General features: G+C 40.9%; 2 protein-coding genes across 2 annotated transcripts; both read left to right on the forward strand.

Moving 5' to 3' along the window:
- Window positions 1-4,061: 4,061 nt before the first annotated feature.
- LOC6037379 (putative gustatory receptor 28b) lies at window positions 4,062-8,359 on the forward strand. Its single transcript, XM_038256572.1, has 4 exons — window positions 4,062-5,133; window positions 7,809-7,880; window positions 7,941-8,030; window positions 8,086-8,359. Exons 1-4 carry the CDS (start codon window positions 4,078-4,080, stop codon window positions 8,215-8,217), a joined length of 1,350 nt encoding a protein of 449 aa, XP_038112500.1. The 5' UTR covers window positions 4,062-4,077; the 3' UTR covers window positions 8,218-8,359.
- A 305-nt stretch (window positions 8,360-8,664) lies between these two features.
- LOC6037378 (U2 small nuclear ribonucleoprotein auxiliary factor 35 kDa subunit-related protein 1) lies at window positions 8,665-11,278 on the forward strand. The gene is made up of 6 exons (XM_038256571.1): window positions 8,665-8,802; window positions 9,385-9,958; window positions 10,020-10,258; window positions 10,316-10,419; window positions 10,615-10,771; window positions 10,829-11,278. The coding sequence occupies exons 1-6, from the start codon at window positions 8,777-8,779 to the stop codon at window positions 11,205-11,207; spliced, it is 1,479 nt and encodes a 492-aa protein (XP_038112499.1). The 5' UTR covers window positions 8,665-8,776; the 3' UTR covers window positions 11,208-11,278.
- Window positions 11,279-13,574: the final 2,296 nt, after the last annotated feature.

The following is a 13,574-nucleotide window of genomic DNA, read 5'->3' on the forward strand; positions in this document are numbered from 1 at the left end:
TGGACTAGTAAGTCCGCGTATTTTTTTGTGGTTTACCCACGGTTCCTGGATGAGAGCAACTCCCAGTTGCTCTTTTGTGAACCTACTGCTAAGCACACTTGATGCGCCCTTAGCGTGATGAAGGTTCACTTGGATGCAGCGGATGCTGCTCATTGTCCAGGGGGTGTGCCGCCTTCTGCCCGTTGTCCATTGGACTCGAGCGTCGGTTGACGGATTCCGACGGCTGTGTCGCCGATGTATGAGGACCCAGGATCCTCGTGTAAGCTCCCCAAGGCTTGCAAGCTTGGGGTTACGGGTTTGCTTCCTTTGCCCTTGAGGGGTTTCTGAGCGTTGCTGGTTACAGGCGGTTGGGGCTTTGAACCGCGAGCGGTTTTTGGCTCCGTACCCGTTGCAGCATCGGTGCTAGAGGCGATTGGTTTTTGCTTTTGGGCGTGGGGGTTGGGCTTAACCGCGTTTGCTTTCGCAGATGGTCGTTGCTTGCCCCCCTTGTTGCCTTTTTGCTGTACCGTTCCACCTTTCGCGGGATTGCTCGTTTGAGCAACAGAATTTCCTCTTTTGGCGGTGGATGCGCCCCGGTCACCTTGCGCAAGCGAACCTTGCTGAACTTGAAGTTCAGGTGGGAGTTGTTGGCAGCGATGGTCTCTGCTGACTTCTCATCTACCTCCAGCAGCAGTTCCACCGTCTTGGCAATCACTTTCTTTTGATTACCCGCCAGGATTTGGTGCTGAGACCGATATTTTGATTCTCCATAAGCTGGAGAATGCGTAGAGTGGAGTCGTTGCAGCTGTCGAAGACGTACGCCGTAAAGGAATGCAGCTTCGGCAGATCTGTGACCTCGATGGCTTTTAGAGAAGCACCTTCCCACGGGATGAGTGAGGTGATAGTCTCTTTCAGCCAGGACGCAGTGCAAGCGTCTCCGCACGCAAGTATCAGGTACCCCTGTTTGAACTCGCAGCTGCGGAAGTTAGGCCTGACCACCGGATTGACGAGATTGCCTATCATTGTAATCAGCGCCTCCTTGACCACTACGAGTTGCTCCATAGAGAGCCGTGTTTCGGGATAACCCACGGTGGTGATGGCAATTGGAACAGCGTCCGCCAGCTCCTTGAAGGTGATCCCTGGTCCTGGATTGTGGTTGTCCTTGGACCTTTTGTTTTGTGGACCGGACTGTCCACCGGTATTTGGAGACGGTTGTTCCTCAGAACGTTGCCATTTCTGCGAAACCACCGAGAAGCGACACAACTCCCGAGCTGCGGCTAGAGAATGGCCTTGGCCAAGGAGCCAGTTGAAGTGCTTGAGCTCAGCATCGCTCATGCGCAAACCTCTGCTCTTTTCCACGGTTTCTCTGTTTCGCCTCGGGTCGTCATCGCCATGCTCTTGACCTGCCTGTACGGATGACCGATTCGGCGTGTCCAGGATTGACGACGAGACCGAGGCGATCGTCCCCAGCGACATGGAGTCTAGTTGCTCCTCCATCTTCTCATCCAGCGATCCGATGCTGTCGAGCTCCACATCGTCCGTCCCCTTGGACGATCCCACCTCTTCATCTTCCTTCTTCTCCACTACTTCCTCTCCACTATCTCCCTTCTCCTTCTCCTTCGTGTCCATTGTTTTGTTTAAAGTATCCATGATTACCGAATGTCTACTGCAAGGAAAAAAACACACTTCAACTGAGACTAGAGCCTGCATAGAGTCAGAGGAGGCTTGGTTACTGCGTGGGGCGCCTTGGTACCACACAGGCTCCGCTAAGACCTGAAAGATATTTTAGACCCTCCAAACATTCATCCCTCGGCACGGGTCGCATGACACCTTAGATTGGGGTCCATGTAGGAGTGCGTGAAAGCCTCGTTTGCACTAGGACGGCAGACTAGTTTTGTGAACCATCCGTATAGCACTCCGTTTGGTTCTCCGTGGATTTTTGATTTTACGATATGGAAGCAGAGAACAGCCTCCATATCAACGTTCCTCCTTTACCCGGGCTTACGACCGGCAGTTCAGGTTCTCAATGGTTTCTCTTCCCTTTGGTTACAACCACTTATGGTTGTAGCTGAAGTTCAGTTTGTCATCAAGATCCATCATTACAGGCGGAGTTAATACTCAAAATTTCAGTTTGGCTAAACATAAAAATACAGGTCTAATTATTTCGGCCAAGGAACCCCCAGAAAAATTTTGAGCCCGATCGGAGAGCTATTTTTCGAATCATGCTGTTTTCGTGGGGAATTGCTGTATATTGAAAATGCAATTTTAATCTCTGAAAAATCTTGAGTATTTTCGAAAAAATACTCAAAATTTCAGTTTTTTGCAATATTGGTATCAAATGATTGAGATTTTTTCATGTATTTCGAATGTAATCACAACATTTTTTTGAAAATACTAAAAATTTCACAAAACTACGTACTTTCGAAAAAAAAAAGTCAAAATTTCAGTTGGGTAACAAATGATCGAATATTCAAACATTTCAAATGTAATAAATTTTGAAACATTGAAATTTTGAGTATTTTTAATGAAAATACGTAGTTTTGTGAACATTTCAAGTATTTTCAAAAAATATTATAGCTTTAGAAATTTATAAAAATATCTTGATCATTTGATACACATATTGTGAAAAACTATTTTATTTTTTTTTTTGATTTTTTTCGAAAATACGTAGTTTTGTGAAAAAAAAATAGAGTTTCAAGAAAAATGTGTTACAATTTTCGAAATGTATTAAAAAAATTCCTATCGAAATTAAAAGTACTGAAATTTTGAGTGTTTTTTTTTTTTTTGAAAATAGGAGTCCCTCTTGAGCCTTGAAGTTTGCATCAGAATTTTTGGAAAAAAATATGGCGAAAAGCGATAATTTTTTTTCCTGGAAGGTGGTGTTAAATGTGTCGAAATATCATCAAATTTAAGATTTTAATGAGAAATTTAGCGTTTTGCCATTTTGACGAAGAGCACAAAGCGATCTGAGTTGATCATGAAAATTTATTTGCGATCGACAGCGATCCTTAAACCTTTACCGATTTTGCTCAAAATTTGGCAAAAAACGCAATCCATTTCTACGACTTCCCCTTCCGATAGAAGGCCAGGAGGATAAGGTGGGAATCGAACCCGTGCCTCATGGCATCTTAGGAATCGGCAGCCGAAGCCGCTAACCACCGCGCCACGGGGCCATTTACCAAAGAATTTGAACCACATTTTTTGTGTTGTCATCCTACTGTGCAATAATTTTTGACAATTTTTATAGCTCAATGTTATTTCTCATAGTTGGCACATGAAATTTATCAGAACAAAAATCTAAAAATATTTTTTTTTTTATGTAGAGCAAACATTTTTTTTACAATCATAATTATTCATTCATGATTTTGATGGGCAAGTGCAGCACGCTCTACAAGAACTTCATGTCATTCAGTGCACTCATGATACTAGCAATCAACTGTATTGCAATTTAAAATTCCAAACAAACATGCCACCAACCCTGTCATGTAATATTCTCCAATTACCACCCACTGCACAGTACACACCTGGCTCAACATTACAGTTATTACTTATACACACCACACAAGGATCCATGCTCATCTCCACTTTTTACCGTGGCGTCAATTCGCCTTTGATTATACCGTTTACACAATTACTCCTTCAGTTATACTCTGTTGCCACTCTGCCCAAGTTCAAGCCGATTTCCGCGCGCTAACCCTCGACGAGCTACGAACACTACGTTGAACTCTTTGATCGGTATCAACCGTTTTCGCTGGAATTCACTTTACAAAGTGTTGACGTAGAAGCTCCTTTTTACTACCTTACCACTAAACGACACCCGAGAGCTCATTTGTTACGCAAACAAGGCTCCCTTTTGATGGGACGATGCCTTATCGGGTTCTAACCCGTCAACAAGGGCTGGCGGCGTTCGCTCGGGCGCGTATGAATGGAACGATTTAATCCTGTGGCGTGGCAAATGGCACCGATACCTATCACCAGTACGCGAGTGCCATTAAAAATACATAAGGACGAGAAAGTGTGACGAGCGAGGATAATAAACTTAACGGCAAGCCTGCCGGGACTAGTTCCTGTCGAGCCGTTGAGCAGTCAAGTTCAATCATGGGGTTCAAGTGGCTTCGCAAATTGCTAAATCCGACCAACTTCTACGCGGCCCAGCGGCCTGTTCTGCGGACCACGTTCATCACTGGGATGACTCCGTTTACGGTGTTTACGAACGGGACGGACTCGGTGTTGAAGTGCACGACCTTTGGTTATCTCAACTCGTGTCTGCACAGTATTCTGTTCTGTACGTGCTACGTAATTGCACTGCTCAAGCAGGAAAGTGTCACAGGATACTTCTTCAACACGGAAATCAGCTCTCTTGGAGACATTCTGCAAATCTGGATCGGCATAGTGGCGCTGGTGATGACCTTCGCGTACAGCATTTTCCAACGTGATAAACTGATTGACGCATTTCACTCGCTGGCTAAAACTGATCAACATTTCAAGGAAATTGGCGTTGAGACAAACTACCAGAGCACCCTGTACTACAACTATCTACTAATAGTGATGTCAATTCTAATTCAAATCTCGTACTGCACCGTGTGCGTCCTAGTCCTAGCCAGTTCAAACGTCTACCCCTGTATCACGGCTTGGATGTCCTTCTTCCTACCGTTCCTAATGATGTCGATGGTCATCGTCCTGTTTGTCTGTCTGGTCAATCAAACCCGCCACCGGTTCCACCTGCTGAACAAGGTCCTCAAATCCCTTCGTGACATTAGCAACGACAAGCAACTGGCCGCGTACAACGAGAAGCAAGAATCGGTCAAAGTAGTGCGAATCCGTCAACCCCTCGGAATTTCGTCCGTATTTTCCAACACCAATCGGTACATGCCCGACGTAATAAACCGGGTGGCCAACATTCAGGACGAGCTGTGCGATGCCTGTAACTGCGTGGAGGAATATTTTAAAGTGCAAATGTTGGCCATTGTAACGATCTCCTTTTTGATCGCTGTCTTTGATTCGTACTACATCCTGGAGACCATCTTTACCGACGGGCACAACAATACGCCGTTTAGCAAGCTGCAATTTGTGATGTTTTTCCTGTACCAGGGAGCGGTGCACATGATTGGGGTTGTGAAGATCGTGTTTGTCAGCAACAAGGCGGTTAAAGAGGTAATATTATCATCGGATTTGAAATTAACACTGAATTGACAAAACTTGATGAAATTTTAATAGCTGACAGATTACATTTTACATGAAGCAGTGAAGGTTGGATTATTTTGAAAAATTGCCTTATCGACGAGATACTTAATTTTGCTCTTGAGTAACCTTGGGTGTGAGAAGGTTAATTGAAATCGCGTTTTTGAGTTGGTGCACCATTTATTTATTTTTTGATTAATTCAACTGTAAAGTTTGTGTTAGCTTATTAGGAAAAGGATCCTGGTACAGTGCATTGAACTGAATTTCCATGAAGCTTACAAAAGCAACAAAAACTATTTAGACTCGATTATCATAAGACTCGTTTATTTGATGTTTCGATTATCCAAAATTTGATTATCCGAAACTTCAGATGATCGAAATACAAAAAAAAAAGTTCTGTTTTTTACATCAGAGTCCGATTTGTGGTTGTTCCATTAACAAATAAATATGGGTCATTCCATCAGCAGATGCAGCGAATGAAACTGATGTAGGTAATCTCAAATACTTAAAACATTAAAATTCGATATCTCTGGAACGAAACATATTCATTTCTGCCGATAAGTGATTCTTATGTAAATTTTGATCACGGAAATGGATTCTACATCCAATTTCCTTCAAAATTGAGCTTAAGACCTTCTAAGATTTGTGGTTCCTGAGCTATCACCGCTTAAAAATCGTCAAAAAGTCTAACTATTATTAAAAATAATTTTGAGAACAATTGTGTGATTTGAAACAGTTTGATGGAATAATCAAACTGTCTATTAGGGAAATTAATGGAATAGCCAAAATTAGTTAAAACGGGTTTACAAAACCAATCTGATCATAAATAAAACATTAACAAATAAAAAGAACTGTTTTTTAATACATCCTAAAATACATCATCGCTTGTGTGCTATCTTGTGACAAGTCCTATCTTTTTACAGCAGACGTGTTACAAGATATCTTACAAGCGACGAAATGATAATTGTTATCATGATAAACTGTTTGAAACTTTGTTATTATTTTTTCTGTTAAAAAATAGGTTTTTTTGATATAATTCTAGCTTATCAAATTTTTATTTTAGTTTGAAAATGTACGACTATTGTCTTTTGCAAGCAGAATATAACCAAACTTTTTGGCACACTCAGCAAACGTCATATCAATACAAATTGCTGCCGGCACTTTCCTGACAGCAATTTTGTATGGTTAGACATTTGCAGAGGGTACCAAAAAGGTAAACATTTCACTTCGTGCATCAGCCAATAATTAAGGCCATAAGGCTTTCTAGTCAAAAATTTACCAACACATTAAAGGTATGTTTGCATCAGACCGAGCCACGTAGCCCAGTGGTAACGCTTCCGCCTCTTAAGCGGTAGATCGGGGTTCAAATCCCGGCTCGGACGAACACAACTGGTGATCTTTTCTCTTCTGGAATCGATTGCTTAGTAAAGTGAAGGTATTGTATCGTCACAAACTGGACCTTATCACAACACCTTAGGGAGGCGACCTATGGAATGTTAACTTTAACCTTAACATGTTAACATTAAGTTCGCCGGTAACATTTCAAAAGGCATCATGTACATTTTGATACTTTCTGGGTTATTGCATATTCTAAAAGTACTCCTAATAAGCTACCTCTCCACCAAAAATGAGCAAAAGTTACTTCAGTAAAGTCTGTTTAATCATGAGTTTAAATAAAGTAACATAAACAAAATCTCTGCCATCAGCAGTCCCTGTTTATATAGCCCTGTCAACCTGTCAAACAAAAGGCTACATAAACCTCGTGACGAAAAAAAAGCAACATGAAAAAAGCGCCATGTACATTCGGCGAAGAAAAACGAATCATAACAAAGCGCCCCCCCTCAGTGACAGCAGGGTGATATCGACGTTGGTGATTTCAAAAGAAGTTATGTTTGTTTTTCTCAAATAAAATTACGGAAATAATGTTTTATTGAATATGGATGATCAAGTATCAACAAAAGCAACGTTTTTCATCGTTTGTTATCATTAAAACATCTAATTTTGCTTTTATATAAAAATGGTAATTGATAATGGATGCTCAACATTCAAATGCGTTTTTCTCAAAACACAAGGTTTGTACATGATGCTTTTTGAAATGTTGGCATCGAGTTGAGAATGAAACTGCCACTGAATCCGCTTAGTAAATGCCGGCCCCGATACTCTTCAAGGGTGTTCCCCTCAGGAACTGGGAAAGATTTACTTACTTGCATCAGATTTCCTTCCTCTTTCTAGCAAAAGTTTTTTTGATAGGCGACTAGGTGGTTGTATCAATAAATAATGATTGCCGAACATTAAACTTTTCATTGCAATTTCTTGTACAATTGATTTCAAACGATTGAAAATACATTGTATAACGTTGGCACTTTCAAACTTTTTGCAAATTTTGAATTTGTTTTTTTTTTTAAATTAATTGATCTTTGCCCATTTTCGATAGAAGCTGGGCCTCAAATTTTAAATTTATTCAATTTTTTGGTCATAAGGTCTGAAATGCAAAAAAGAAAACCTTGAGACTACATTTGATTTAGTATTTTATTTAATCTAACGATTTATTTTCCTATATCACAAAAAAAAATCTTATTTTTTTAACTGCAAGTGCGAGCAAAAACGTTTTCTAGCTTCTTTAATGAACAAAAAAAAAATATTTCCAGAACGAGAAAATAGCCGTTAACGTGCACAAACTTATGAATGTTAACAAGTACGACGAGGACCTAACAAGGCAGGTAGTTAATTACCCTACATCTGCCTAGAATTATCAGTAATTAATCAACTTCTATTCCTAGCTCGCCCAGCTTTCGCTGCAGCTAACCCACCGAAAAGTGTCATTTACTGCTCATGGATTTTTCAAGCTCGATTTTACGTTGCTGTTTACGGTATATTTGGGGAAAATTTATTTGAATTATTTCATTGAAAACTTTTACTTTTCAGCTTGTTGGTGCAGCTACTACATATCTCGTCATCTTAGTTCAGTTCACGTTGAATCAGAATGAAATGTGCACACAAATGGTTCCAAACTCCACCGTGAGATCAATGCTGAACAATAGCACAAATAATGCTTAATTCTCTGTAGAAATTACAGTTAGTTTCATTACTTTTAATTATTGTCAGTGTTATTTTCAAACTCTGCTTATTATTGTTAAAAATGTTTCATTACGTGAAGTACACCTCTCATGTTCCATTTAAAATTTGACTTAAATTTTTTTCAAACAACGAAAATCGTGTGTAAAAACTGAAGTTTTACAGATGTATGTACCTAGGTATTTCTTTTGTTTGTAAATTGAATAATAAATAAAAACCTTTCAAGTTCAATAAAGTCACATTTTTCATATTCTTCAACTGCTCCTGTTGAAATTTCAATAACTACCCACTTTTGATGACATTCCAAGACTACTCAATTCAAAGTGATACATCGCACGACGCAACGAATGTTGCATCGCATTAATTATGTCACGTCACTTTGAATCCACCTCCGTTGAAGTGTTGAACGTCAACTTTGTTTATGTTTTCAGTCATGTTGACATCGTGAACATCAGCTGCCGGGTTTTCAACTAAAATTTGGCTTGTTTTTGCGATATTTTTGATCGATTTTCGTGAATTACACCAGGAACTAGTGTTACAAATGACAGAAAAGAGTGTTAAAATGAGGTAAAAATAATAGCGAGTTAGTGAAGAGCACGTTCTGAGATGGGAAAGGGTGTTTCATCTTCTGGCGTTTCATTTCGCTTCGTGAAACTTTGTACTGCTACCTTGTATAGAGCCCAAAGATGAAGTTCTTCGTCAGATTAGTGAGTTTAGAGATTATGGGTTGCAAAATTGAATATGTAATAAATTATTAAATGAGTATTTATTATAAGATTGATATAATATAATTAGGGCGTGAGCCACGTAGCCTTGTAGTAACGCGTAGATCGGGGTTCAAATCCCGGCTCTAACCAACACAACTGGTGATCTTTTCCCTTCTGGATTCGATTGCTTAATAAAGGGAAGGTAGTGTATCATTACAAGCTTGGACCTTACCACGTAACCTTAGGGATGACGACCTAAGGTTAGTTAACGTTAAGTTAAGAGATAGCCATTGGATCCGCTTTGTAAATGCGGCCCCGATACTCTTCATGGGCCATGGCAAAAATTACTCAACTAGTTTGAAGTCTCTTAGGATGAGCTTAATGTTTACATATGGACGTTTTTTTATATAAATATTTCTTGTTCAAAACTTCCCAACCCAAGCCGCAAGGACTGGCGCAAGTTGTTCAAGAAAAACCGCCGAAAGCGACACCGTCAGAAGGTGGCTCAGGAGCGTGACCGTTTGGCGCAACACGCCGGGCAGGCCAAGCTGGCCAATCCCAACTACGTTGCGTACCTTCGGGAGAAGGACCAACTGGAACGGGAGGCGGCCACGCGGGAGGAGGAACGCAGCCGGTACGAGCACGCCCTCTGGCTGGACCGGGAGCGAGAAGCTCGGGTTGCGTTTGAGAAGTTGAGGAAGAAGCGCGAGGAGGAGCAGCGGAAGCAAGATGAGGAACGAGAGCGGATACGGAAGGAGTTTGAGGAGCTGGAGCGGAAGGCGAGGGAGGCCAAAGAGGAGAAGCAGCGGCTGCTGGAGGAACTTCGACGCAGGCAGCTGGAACGGGAACGGTTGTTGGCGGAATACTTGGCCGGGATCGATGACCACTTGGAGGGTCTTTGCCAGATGGTGGACACGAGGACCGGAGCGAATGTTTGCGGATTCTTTGGGAAGATTGGAGTTTGTAGGTACGGGATAAGATGCAGCTCGAATCATCCGACACCGGGATTGAGTCAGGTGTGTAGCTTAATAATCGTAAATTTTGGTCAGACTGGCAAGTAATTAACTTTTTTTCTAGCTTCTGCTGATTCCCAACTTCTTTGCCCACCCTGCGCTGGACGACCGAAATAATCCGGAGTATGGCACCGATTCGGGCATAGAATTCGACGAGGATGAGCTTTACCGATGTTACAACGAGTTCTTCCACGACATCATCGCGGAATTCGAGTCGTTCGGACTGATTCGGTACATTTTCGTGTGTCGGAATCATGCCGTCCACCTGCGCGGGAACGTATTCATCCAGTACGATAGCGTGAGGTGAATTTTGATGATTACCCAAAAATTTTGCGTTGCTCACTTAGGTTTTGATTCTAGAAGTGCCGCCAAAGCTCAGCAAAGGATGAACGGTCGCTTTTACGCGTCCCGACAGCTTCACGTTGAGTTCCGGTCGCCAATCTCGTGGCCTGCAGCCGTCTGTGGTAAATCTTCTCAAAAGTATCCTTTTGAAAAAACTTTAAAATTGAGTGCCCACAGCTTTTATTTTGATTACTAGCCCATCTTGTTTGTTGAATTTGCCTTAACCCATGACTAATTTGTTCGCTTATTGTTACCAGAGTATGGATAAACAGCAAATCGCCCCAAATAATACCGCAAAACGTTTGCAATTTATCTAGGTCTGTTTGAGCAGTCACGCTGCCAGAAGGGCAAAAACTGTAACTATCTGCACTTGATGAGGAACCCGGTCAGCAAGTATCGGTACTGTCACTCCAAAGAACTTCACTCCGTGCGGGAATCGCAGAGGATGTCGCAGCGATCGCAACCTCAGGAAAGGTAGTGTTACCATCTTCAACTCAACCTTAAATTATAACTCCGAAAATTTCTTCGCAGAAGCTGGGACGACATCGAAATACCTGCCAAGCAACGCACCAACTGGCGCTGGTCGGAGACCCCCGAAGTGGAAGCGCCGAGCCGCAACGGTCGTGATCAGTCCCGGTTGTCCAAGGAACGTAGCGATTCTAGTCGAAGCTGCCGATCCGGACGAAGTCACAGTAGGTCCAAAGAGCGATCGCGCAAAGATGGTGATGATAGGAGGAGCCGCCGTGAATCACGTTCGGGAAGTGATCGAAGCAGCAGGAGACACCGGGAGGATCGCTCGAGTGAGCATAAGAAGAAAACGAAGAAGAGAAGTCGCTCGAAAAGCAAAGAACGAAGCTCTCAGCGAAGACACAAAGAGTCCCGCAGCGAGTCGGAGCGAAGGAAGCGTTGAGCTGAAACTAAAAAAAAATGTTTGCCAAAGTTTTTAGGATATTTAATTAAAGAACAAATAACAGAAATGTTGGATTTTTATTTTTCTTCATTTAACGAGATTATCTATTAAAAATTAAATTAATGAAAAAAATAACTTGAGCAATCGATATTCTTCTAAAATATCCAAGGTGATTTTTAAACAAACTAGCAAACTTATGAGTGCCATTCTGAAATAGTTAATAGAAAGCAGCGCTTGGGCAAAACCCTAGTCCGATACAAACTATACTTTCCCATCATTTCGCTGCCGGCCAGCAGTCACCTAAGTGGAGAGTAGAAAGACGATCCCTTTTTTTGTATCGCACATAGCTCTCTCAAATTGTCACAAAATTATGAATTTTTTACATGAGTTGAAAGCTTTAACAATCAAATCTGTGATAAGGGTAGTATATCAGCCAAACATAGTTGATCACATGAATTCTTTGAATGAAGCCAAGCGTTTAAAAATATATATTTTGAACCGGAATTTTCAAAATATAAGGGGTAATCCCCTTCAACATTTTGGAAAAATCTGAAACATGTTTCTTATTCATTCAAACTAATGATTTTTTGTAAGTTACAGCAATTTTACATAAAACCGGTACATTTGTGTTCTAAAAACTTGTTAAGTATTAAAAAAATATTTTGAAATTATGAATATTTTTATTTGGAAAAACAATGAACATGAACGAATGAATCTACCTTTTAATTTGCTTTTTGAAACGACTGTTAGAATTCAAAATAAGAAACCTCGGAATTCGATGAACAAAGGGGTTGAAATGTAAACATTAGTTTGACTACTCAGTTTTTAGCGGACATTCAAAGTGAAATTCGATCCAACGAATCCGCTCTGTATTTACTATTTCTCACCTTTTACGATTTTTTTTGTGCACATCAGGAGATTTTGACATATCGTCGCTGTCGTGCTAACTTGTCGTACGTCGAATTTGGGCCAAATCATCTTTTGACCTTCACAAATCCCCAAAATTAGATTTCAATCCAGAGATATTCAATAAAAACCGAGAAAAATTTTTTTTTTTGCTTTTTGCTTGTTTTTGTGTACTTTTGACTCAAGGCCAAAAAGAAAAAAAATAATTTTTATATTGGACCTTTTTTTTTAAAAAAAAAAACCCTCCATAAGTCTCCCAAATAATGTAAAAAATATCCAGATGTCGATATTTTAGCAGCTAAGGGTCCAATTTTGTTGTCAAAATTAAAAATAGATATTTAAAATTTTAACTTAAACCTTACTTTAAAAAAGTCGAAAATATTTGCATTAGGAGTTTTTTAAAAAAGGGCCGGTATGCTCTTCGAAAGAAAGAGGGTAAAGAAACAGCTTAACGAACGCCAGGACTAAAGAGAGGGAACGTTTTCTTGGGGCTTCTTCACCCTCACTGGCTTGCTTTCGCTAGGGACCATCCATAAACCACGTGGACACTTTTTTGAGAATCTGTTACCCCCCCCCCCCTTCGTGGGAAATTGTCCACACAAAAAAAATCTTTTTTGTATGGATCGTGGACAATCGCCATAGACCCCCCCCCCCCCCTAAAGTGTCCACGTGGTTTATGGATGGTCCCCTACCGCTGCTGCCCATTTGAAATTTTTCTTGACCGGTTTCTTCCGAAGTCTGCAAAATAGATTTACAGTCCAGATTCGGATATCTGATACCATGATTATCCGAAGCTTTCGTAGGAACTTTGGGTAATCGAATCATGAACCAAATTTGTTTTTTCGTTTTTTTCTCTCGCTTTTTGAATCAAATTCAAGTTCTACAACCCCATTTTAGTCGACTCTTTACATTTAAAAATGCATGTACACAATATTTTAATACCGCCTTGAACCATCTTGAATTTAAAATTTACAAATCACTTCAAATATGTTTTTTGTCATTGTTGAGCTCAACGATGTTATAATATTTTGTAAAAAAGTGTATTTTTTGACACCATCTTCGATTGCATAACCAATGTGATCAATCGACATTTTTTTGTGACAGTTGACTGAACTTCATTCTTGCTACGTCCTCCTTGATACCCTGCTCGCGCTCACACTCAAAGTTACTTGAACAGTCTTTTGACTCTCACCACCTCTCATTCACGCATTTGGGATTACATTCGTTTGAAGTCTCCCGAAATTCTGATTACCTCCCTCATGACTGCTGTCACCACACATACCCGGACAAGCAAGAAAGAGATAGAAAAAGAGAGCAAGAGAAAGCGCATGTGTCGTCGTGTCACACGGCTGTTTAGGTGTAGAGCTTTGCGTTCTTTCGTGTCAACTTTGTGTGTTTCAACTGACGGTCGCATCCGGATGACGATCATCAATCGATCGATTTGCGTATGCGGATTGTTTG

The sequence above is a fragment of the Culex quinquefasciatus genome, chromosome 2 (assembly GCF_015732765.1).
Source record: "Culex quinquefasciatus strain JHB chromosome 2, VPISU_Cqui_1.0_pri_paternal, whole genome shotgun sequence".
Classification (NCBI taxonomy): domain Eukaryota; kingdom Metazoa; phylum Arthropoda; class Insecta; order Diptera; family Culicidae; genus Culex; species Culex quinquefasciatus.